The sequence below is a fragment of the Anopheles merus genome, chromosome 2L, assembly GCF_017562075.2.
Source record: "Anopheles merus strain MAF chromosome 2L, AmerM5.1, whole genome shotgun sequence".
In the NCBI taxonomy this organism is placed as follows: Eukaryota; Metazoa; Arthropoda; class Insecta; order Diptera; family Culicidae; genus Anopheles; species Anopheles merus.
This window is the reverse complement of record NC_054083.1, coordinates 33850246-33860330: the sequence shown is the minus strand read 5'-3', so window position 1 is coordinate 33860330 and position 10085 is coordinate 33850246. Positions and strand designations below refer to the sequence as shown.

The 10085-nt window shown below is 41.6% G+C and overlaps 1 protein-coding gene across 1 annotated transcript; it reads left to right on the top strand.

Moving 5' to 3' along the window:
* Window positions 1–72: 72 nt before the first annotated feature.
* LOC121594408 (glycine cleavage system H protein) lies at window positions 73–1820 on the top strand. The gene is made up of 4 exons (XM_041917610.1): window positions 73–373; window positions 1122–1201; window positions 1294–1489; window positions 1586–1820. Exons 1-4 carry the CDS (start codon window positions 256–258, stop codon window positions 1681–1683), a joined length of 492 nt encoding a protein of 163 aa, XP_041773544.1. The 5' UTR covers window positions 73–255; the 3' UTR covers window positions 1684–1820.
* Window positions 1821–10085: the final 8265 nt, after the last annotated feature.

Genomic DNA, 10085 nt, shown 5'->3' with positions numbered 1-10085 from the left:
TACGGCGCTGCTCTCTGTTCTACCACCGGCCGAGGCCAATATACGTATCGCTGATAACCGGCAGCCCCTCCGGGGTCAATCGGTACACAGCCACCATTACGAGCACTAATCGCGCCAGGCCATCGCAGCAGCAGGGTGGAACGTACCCATCCACCGGAGTAGTCCACCAGTGAGCGTGCCGGGTTCAGTCCGTTCGGTTCCATACGTGCGTTACGATCCTCGCAAGAGAGACAGAAAGTTTGTCGGCCCATCAAGATGGTGTTATGTCACGTTCGTGCGACCGTGCGGTTAGGCAGCTTGGTGGCCAAGACCAGCGCGAAAAGCTGGACCCTGCGGGCCCGTCCGTTCAGCATCAGCAGTGTGGCGCTGAAAGGTAAATGAAGATATAAGTTTTCCTCTGCGGTGTATGTATGTGTGTGATTGTGGGTGTGAAAATCGTGTTTTCCAGCCCGGATTCATCGTACCCGGTCCCCTTGCGGGGTGTGGGGAAAGGATGTGAGGATGTGTTACAAAGAGAAGAATCACAACAAAACACCGGCCCTACTCGTATCGTGTGTGGATATCGGTCGACCTGTCAAACGCATATCGTGCACAGGGTGACACATGATTTGTAACGTCAAACTGTTGCTATAAAATTCAAATGGCCTATGGTTGGTGGTTGAAAAAACGGCGAAGATGGTTCAATAAGGTCGAAAACAAAAACTGAATCGCAAAAACCTTTTCAAAATTGTTTGTATCACTTTTAAACATAAGAAAACTCACTCCAGAACCTTCCGGCTCGTGTTGGCGATCGCAATGGCGCCCGAGAACTCGCCCAGCCTCGCAGTGGTAGCGCATTGCATGAGCCGGCGGCATGATTTCGTCAGCCTAAAAACTTGTGCACGAACTGTTGACAACGAAATGCGTGATTGATTCGGTAATCGGCAGTGTTGTGTGGTGATTGGGCAATGGGGTGCGCCAAAACATGAACCCCTGGAATGCCGCACCGATTTGAGGGTCATTTGCCCGATAAGCGAAAGCCATTGAATTATAGTACGAACGACCGAGTGCGATCGTGTGCCGATCGTGGCGAAAACTGCGTGCCGCTAATCCATTATCTGTACCATTTCCCTTTCCTTCAGAGCGTCTTTTCACGGACAAGCATGAATGGGTGTCGGTGGACGGTGATGTAGGCACGGTTGGCATTTCGAACTTTGCACAGGTAATTATCACCATACCGGAGAGAGTAAATCAGTGTTGTAATCAGCGTTTTTATTGACCTTTTCTTGTTTGCATGCCGTTTCCGTTTTGCAGGAGGCCCTCGGTGATGTAGTGTTCGCACAGCTGCCCGATCCCGGAACCAAACTATCGCAGAAGGACGAGTGTGGCGCACTGGAGAGTGTGAAGGCGGCGAGCGAAATCTACTCACCCGTGTCCGGTGAGGTGACGGTGAAAAATGGTGCCGTAGAGGAGACGCCCGGTCTGGTGAACTCATCCTGCTACGAGAATGGTACGTGTGTGTGTGTGTGTGTGTGTGTATGATTGGGCGCAGCGTGCCTACACGCTATGGGAGGCAAAACTCATCTCTTTTTCCGCTTTTCCGTAGGTTGGCTTTTCAAGCTGAAGCTCACCAAACCGGACGAGCTGTCGAAGCTGATGAGCGAAGAGCAGTATACGGAGTTTTTGAAAACTGCTGACCATTAGAGAAGTGTGCCGCCGACCACGTGTGGCGTGTGCCCGTTTACTGTTTTTACTCTACCTTTAAGTTTCTACCGTAATGCCAATGACTAGTGTGCGAGTGTTTGATTTTGGGAAATAAATAAAACATTCTCTGTGAGTAACTAATCGAGGATTAATACTAGCGCTCGACCAAAATTGCAAAGTGTCGAAAGAGTATGAGGATAAGACCACAACAAAACAGATGACAATCGTCCTGTAACATTTCAGTGACTGTGACAGAATTTATTCGCAACGCAGGATTTTGTTTTCTAACCGTCATTCTGCACATTGGAGAGCATACAGACTAGAAGCAAGGCTAGCAGCATTTAGTGCTGCTGCTGGCAGGGACACTCCGGCTTGACGACGGCCACCTCCTCCGTTTGGTACTTGCGGCAGCTGCTGCACTCCCCGTACGGGTAGCCATAGTACGGGAAGCCATCGTTCGGGGACGGCTTGATGTAGTTGTACATGAAGTAGTTGTCAAAGTTCGCGGGCATCAAAGGATACTCATGGTAGCTGTTCTCATAACAGCGCCCGCGCGTATAAGGATACTTGTGGGGTAAGCTTCCTGGAAATTTTGAAGAAAATGTTTTTTGAGTCAACGCTGAAGTGTTTTTAACGTCCCGTTTTTTTTCTTCTTCTTCTCACTTACCAGCATTCGCCAGCGCAACGCAAGCGATCAGAGCGATCAGCGCAATAAGAGAACGCATTTTGGCTTTACACCGTTATTGGATTCGGTTTCCTAAACACCTTAATAATGCTATTGTTTGTATCCACGTAGCTGTGCGGGATGAAGCTGACTGAATGTGGACCGTTTTCGGCGGAGCGCTTTTATATACGGTCACAATTTGATGCCCGGTGAAACGATAAATGTTTTTCGAGAAACCAGGCTCTGGTAGCTCTGGCAGCTCCTCGCGCTTAGCAGTACCGCATGCGTGCACGTTTTCGCAGATACACGTGGAAGGGGTCGAAGCAACGAACCTGCAATTTGCTGTTTACCGAATCAGCCCTATCGCGGGGTGGTGGTTGTGTTCGCTTCCTGTTTTGCGGATACCGTTCCAACCGTGCCTGAATGTATGTTGCTATCTGCCTAAAATGTGTTAGTGCGTACGAATTCAAACTACAAAAAGTTTAATATATAACAAATTGCACAAAACAAAGCTTTACTTTACAGAGTATTTAAGGCCTAGCAATAGGAGGACAGGGAATAATATGGAAAATATTCTTTTATTAATATTTTAAACTCCTCATGGAGCCCTTGTCACGATGGTGTAAGTTATATAGACACGGGCTTCCACAAGACTTCACTCGTCTCAATTCCCGTCCGGATTGAACGCTTCCTAAGCATTTTTCAGTAGCAGTTTTATAAAGTAATCTAATAGAAGATATTAAAATGTACAACATTGCAAAATTGAAATGAATAAAAGCATACAATGATTGAGAGTAGACTTGACTAACTTGACAGCATTATTATCGTGGAGCAAAAATAAAAAAGAATAAATCGTTTAGTTTTTGGCGCAATAAAATAAAACAAACACGTTTGTTTATTTTAGATGCAACTGATTTTTATAAAGCTTTCGAAAAACAAAGATAAATAAATAAATAGTATAATAGCACTAAAAGCACCACACCTATAAAGCAACCTCCTTCGCAATGGACGGTGTTTTATCAACTGGCGGTTCTGGTGTCGTTTGCTACACGGGCCTGTCTTTTGTAAATAACTCGCATAACTGTTGCATAATCATACGGAAATTTGCATTGTTTGTTTGGTCTACATATACCGGTGCGTGGTCAACAATGCCAAAAAAAAAACACCAACAAATGTTCCTCCATTGAAGAAAACCATATACTCAGCTTGCCATATGTTTTACAAACTTTTACTTTGCATATATGCATATGCTTGTTAGTTGTAATTTGTAATAAAAAAACATGGAAAATACAGTACAATAAGTCATACTTTTTATTATTATTGGAAACACACAAACGGTTCACCAAGACTGAACGGTTCAAAAGACTATCGAATTAACGTAAGCATCCGTGCGGTAGGGAGCGCCATAAGGGTTCACCACCTTTGCGCAGCTGGAACATCCACACCCGGCAGAATACGGCCGAAGCGAAGGGAAGTATCTGTTCAACCGATAGTACGGGCAGCCTCGGAAGCCGTAAAACGGATGTTCGCAGTTTGGATCCACATCGTACGTATGATGTCCTGGTGCGTATCCTGAAAGCCGAAATTATCATCAACTGCAATCATCGCACAGGGAGTAATTTAAGTAAAGCCCGTCCTGCTTACTTGACTGGCTCTGGGCTACGCAGACGACGAGCAGGGTGAATGCAATGAGCAGCTTCATCGTGTTCTTTAACACCAGTTAGTAATTCTGCCAGAGGAAGGATGTCGTTGAACTAACTCGCTGTCATACAACACGTATTGTTTTTATACAAACATATAACCTGGAATACATACTAACAGCAGTAACATACTGCTCTGAAGGCATAATAGCTTTTCTACTTCCTACATCGACACGTGCTGGGACTATTGTTTTATGCGTGTGAGTTGAGACTCACATTTCGATAACGATAATAAATGGCTTTGTTGCTCAATCGTAGTCAGTACTCGTTGTTGTGTTTTGCTTTTCCTACAGTTGTCCTAAACAGTTGCTGCGTACTGAGGACTTGATTCTAACGAGATTTGTGCCCAAGTATTCAAACAAAAGATAGTTTTGGAAGAGTTAGAGGAAAATTGTCAGGAAAATATTATTTAATTCCTAACAAAAAAAACTTAAATCCTGCAGCAAGAGTGTTTCCCTTGGTCATTCTTACGCGATATTAAAAAAAAGCTTCTGTATCTCAGAACATGAATTCGATGTCTTCGACTTACTACCGGTGGTGGCTATCATCTTTAGCACGGTCAATGAATATGTGTTAATAAAACACTGAGCAAGTTTCTATATAGTATGTTTAAGCCCTTAATTTATTTGAATTATACCCTAACGTAGCCTACCAGAACCGCATTCGGATAGCATCCGAAGCTCCTCAGAGGAATAATATAGGCTTTTTTATCCAACTCCTATCCGGACACGTCCCAGTATGTGTGGTAACACCGGTCATCACATATCCAAGCTTAGGTATCTGGAAGGGGGGCGAATCTGGAGGGGGGTCATCATCCCGGGAATTTAATCGTCTAGGGTCATCTTGACGCTAAACAAACCCGTCACGAAGTCCTCTAAAGGGCAATGGAGGCGTGAATACCGAAAGCAAAAGAGGTATTCGTAACCGACTCAATGTCATCGGGCCAAAGGACAATACTATCGATAGCATGGAAGCTGAATTGCTCACAAGGATGACGGCAGCTAAAAGAAAGCAGTTCACCTCAAATAACCTGCCGCGACGGACAAAGCTGGGACTATATCGTACATTCATAGTACCAGAGCTCATACACATGAGCCTCTGTAATATGGAAACAGTCCAAAAGTGATGGAACTCGCTTAGTCGCGTTCGAGAGGAAACGTTTTTGGCGCCGCATGTGAGGAACCGGTGAAATGACGAGTTACAACGGCTGTTCCTTTTAAGAAAAAATGAATTGTTCTTAATTACTTTATCTTTGCTTAACCGGTAGCTTCTGCCGCCCAGCACAAGAAACACACATCATACTTTCTGCGATTCTCTTAAACAAGGTTCTCCTCCAAGGCTCTCCTCCAAGGCTCTTCTTCAAGGATCTATACTAACTGGTGAACCAAAAGATATGAAGAAGTCTTTCATTAGAAACACTGGCCTTTCGCCAAATGTGTTAGAATGGTTCTTTTATTTGTCGTAAGGACCTATGCGGTCCTACTGACCTGTATTATACAAGCTTTCGACTTATTCTATACCTCGAAGCCGTATTGTCAGTACTTGCTACGAGGCGACGACATTCCACACCAGGCTTGAACTCACGAGGGACATGTTGTTACAGTTGACAACTTCTGTGGGTCGTTCCTCAAGACGTAAGATCTAACAAAAAGCCCGCGAACAGGTTAAAGATGGACCAAACCCTCCCAGAAGTTGATTTTTCAACTGTAGATAAGTCAAAAAACCAAATTTTTTTTACGCTGGGTGTGATTTCAAGCCCCAAAACAACTCAACCTCGATCAGTTGTCGACTATCCTGCTTATGAGTACACCAACGAATCGCATGTAGTCAAGCTCATTACAGGGATGTTTCCATGATTTTTGGTTTGTTACCAAAACAGATTTAGACCGATTATAGTTGGTGTGCTAAATAAGAAAAAGAAGAAGGTACTGCAAGACTCATTATTAACCTTTAATTTTCTACGCTTAGTTGTTGCACCAAATAAGAAGATTATGCCAATTTCCGTCAGGGGAATTTGATGTTCGAAATTGAAAAATTACTCCTATGAAGTCGCTGCAAGTTTTAAGGGCCTATCAATAACAACTACACATGTTACTTATTTGAATTGCTTTAGATTATCGTTTTATTCCCATCGATTAATAGTCATCATTCATTATCGATTGCGTGCACCGTTCAGAAATAGGGATGCGCAGCGTAGAGAGGATGTCCGTACGGATAGAACGGCTGGCGACAGGACGAACAGGTACCACAGTTGCCACAGCTCTTGCGGGGATAGTGCGGATAGTACTCCTGGCGGCAGGTCGGGCAGTTACCACAGTTGCCGCAGCTCTTCACCACTTCCGTCGGATGGAAGTGCTTAACCAGACAGTTGGATCCTACCTCGTACGGGGAGTAGCTGCCACACACGCTGTGCAGCGGTACAGAATGACGCTCCACGTTGGACGGGTATTTCTTACAATCTGGAATGGGAGAATGAACAACAGGAATCGGATTACCATTTTTGTTCGGACTGCGTAACTCAACATTCGTATTTACCACAAGGAAGCGCAAACGCTTGGGCAGCGCAGGCAACGAACAGGACAAGAGCGATGATCGACTTCATGATGGTGGTGTGGATGGACTGTTGGTTTTTCGTTTGCTGAATGAGCTGTGGTAGTTGTTTGATGCTCTGGTAGTTTTAATTTCGGTTTATATACTAACTGTACGAGAGAATGATGTTTTTTTTAAAGCATCCAATTGTCTGGTGCTGCATGTGCACGTGTCAATAAAGTGATAGGACAGCGTTGGATATAATAGTAACGAATTGTTGAACAGAAAACAAAACAAACCTCAATGGGTTGTTATTATTACTAGCCATGGCAGCGCTTCTTACGTGTGATTACAGTAAGGCGTGTGGCATTGTTCAGATTTTCCATTACAATGTAACAATTTCGAGTGGTTTGACCTATGTATGGATCTTATGTTACTAAATAGAGTAAAGGTAATGTCGTTGATTAATTTAATTGATGCAGTTATGCTTGAGATTGTAAGTAATGTGTAAATCGTATTATCGTTTTGGAAATCGCATGAAACCAGAAGTTTAACGCAAACATTAATTATGCATTTTATACGTGCAGTTGCACTTATTACACTTACAACGTTTCTATAATACAAACATCGGCATAACTAAACATCTCGAACAATGTAGGTAACGTCAACACTTTCAATAACATGTAGCGACTAATTTAAAACAACAAAGCTTTGTTCTATGCATTTGTACATCTACTAGAACTTCTACATCTTAAGCCATCCTATATAAACTCCGTCTCATCCAAGAATTAACATCAAACAGCAATAGCAGTGTCTGAAGATTTGCAGCAGCTCACACATCTCTATTCAACCCCTTCACCATGAAGTCAATCGTCGCTCTCGTCCTGTTCGTTGCCTGTGCCGCTCAGGTTCAATCAGGTATAATCGATCTGTTAACCAATCTTGAGAATTTGATGATCATGTTTGATCGATCATTTCTTTTCCAGCTTGCGTCAACACGAACTTACTCTACAGAAACTATGACTACGTGCCGGGCTACAGCGGTCTCGGTTACTATTACAACGATGCGCTCGGCCTGTATCCTGGAGGAGTCCTTACATACGGTACGCACTACCCACGAAGCTGTAGCTGTGGCAAATGTGATACCTGTACAAAGGTTTCCTATCCCTACGGATCCTACTACAGTCCCCTCTTGAGTGTTCTGTAATCATACCGGAAGCGAAGAGATATGTATCGGATGAAATGAATAAATTGCATGGATCTTGGTTTTGACATCCTTAACTAACGGAACTTTTCTGTGTTTTTTCTTTACCTAATTTTTATTATTATTTATTTAGCTATTAAGTACTGAATTTCATTTGGTCGATTCTAATGAATTTTCATTTAAACTAATCAGTCGATTCGATTTGTGCATATAGCTTTTGTAAATAAATCATAGAATCTTTATGTTAGAAATAATCATTTGTTAGTAATGATTGACTTCCAATGAAATTATTCATTTGTTTACAATATTATCAAAACAAAAAATAGATTACAACAAGACTTATTTCTGGTGATAAACTCTGAAAGATTAAAGACGTTTCAGAAAATGTTAATAATTTTAGATGTCATGTTGGTGATATCCCAAAATTAGTAGACGATCCATTTTTACTGAACTGATTACTGAACTGATACAGTTCTTATTGTTCTACAGTTCACAAATGGTTTTAATGCTTGCAAAATTATTACTATTCAATCCGTGAAATAGTCAATTATAATCAAATTTGTTTAAAGAAGATTTAAATTACTCCGGATAATTTCAGCAAACATATAAATATCAAAACATCCATTGAAGAAATTCCTGGAAACATAGAGAGAACATAAGAAGTCTGTTGTTATAGGACAACAACAAGCAACGAGTTGATGACTGTACCAAGAGACCGACTAAACAATTGTATAGAGGATAATGACGAAAAATACCAATCAACGAATAAATTAGTCGGGTCATTTTTGATCGAAACTCACTCAACTGAGTATACCCGGGATAAGGCAGGAAAAAGGGAGTAAATGCCACTCATTTGATCTCATGTGAACTAGTCAGAAAAATCTGATAAAACGGCAGGGCTTCCATAATAAAGTGAAGAAAAAACCTAATATATCAATAAATAAATAAAATAAGTAAACGAATAAATAAAGAGGCACCTTGAATTCTAAAGCGAAATTGCACATCCGTTGCTAATGACAATAAAGGAAAAACTCTGCCTTGTTTTTGTTATGTAATGCAAACCAAGGTCTGATTCATTTATTCGTTTCGTTTGATGTATCTTTTTCGTTGGTCAACACGTGATACTGACATACCAAGAATTAATACCCTTCATTTCCGATTACAGAACACTCAAGAGGGGACTGTAGTAGGATCCATATGGATAGGAGACCTTTGTACAGGTATCACATTTGCCACAGCTACAGCTTCGTGGGTAGTGCGAACCGTATGTAAGGACTCCTCCAGGATACAGGCCGAGCGCGTCGTTGTAATAGTAACCGAGACCGCTGTAGCCCGGCACGTAGTCATAGTTTCTGTAGAGTAAGTTCGTGTTGACGCAAGCTGGGAAAGAAATGATCGATCAAACATGATCATCAAATACTCAAGATTGGTTAACAGATGGATCATACCTGATTGAACTTGAGCGGCACAGACAACGAACAGGACGAGAGCGACGATTGACTTCATGGTGTAGGGGTTGAATAGAGATGTATGAGCTGCTGTAAATCTTCAGATGCTGCTATTGCTGTTTGATGTTAATTCTACATCGAGACGGAGTTTATATAGGACTGCTTAAGATGTGCATACAATGGAATAAACAATTGAATTAGTACAATTTCGCTTGCTAATTGCTTCAAGACAAAGGTTTATTGTTTCCGTTTAGCTACAATATATATACTTAACATCGACTTGACACTGAGTTTAGTTACAACTTAAATATAACTTCGACTTGGAAATGTTTGTTGCGTACTATAAACATCTTCGCAGGAGATGTTACACATTTGCATTATCTATGGTAGTACCCACACGTGCACGGGTAAAGTTTAATATCAGAACGTACGTGCAATTGCGGTATAAACTTAAGTTAAACTGTTATATTACCAACGATGACACTATGGGGGGCAAATTAATACTTCAATTAATTGATTATATTACGCAATTTATTTTTTATGTAATAAATTGTTGTTTAAAAACTGTTTTAGTATTCTCCTTTAAAAATGTAGTAAATTAGTACATACATTTCCTTGCTTTTTACATTTCACTCTACAACTTAACAATGTAAAGACAGTGTTAAACTTTAACAGTGGGGAAGAAGCAAACCTACGATTTAAATTTTAGATGCATTTACTATGTGTGCATGTTTTAAAAGGTAAAAAAATGATACTACTTGCAGTTGTAGAAAATAAAAGTAAGCTTCAACGGTCATTTCATACGTTAATCTAGCTCGTAACATCGTTTTATTATATTCTAAAGAACAGTGTTGACG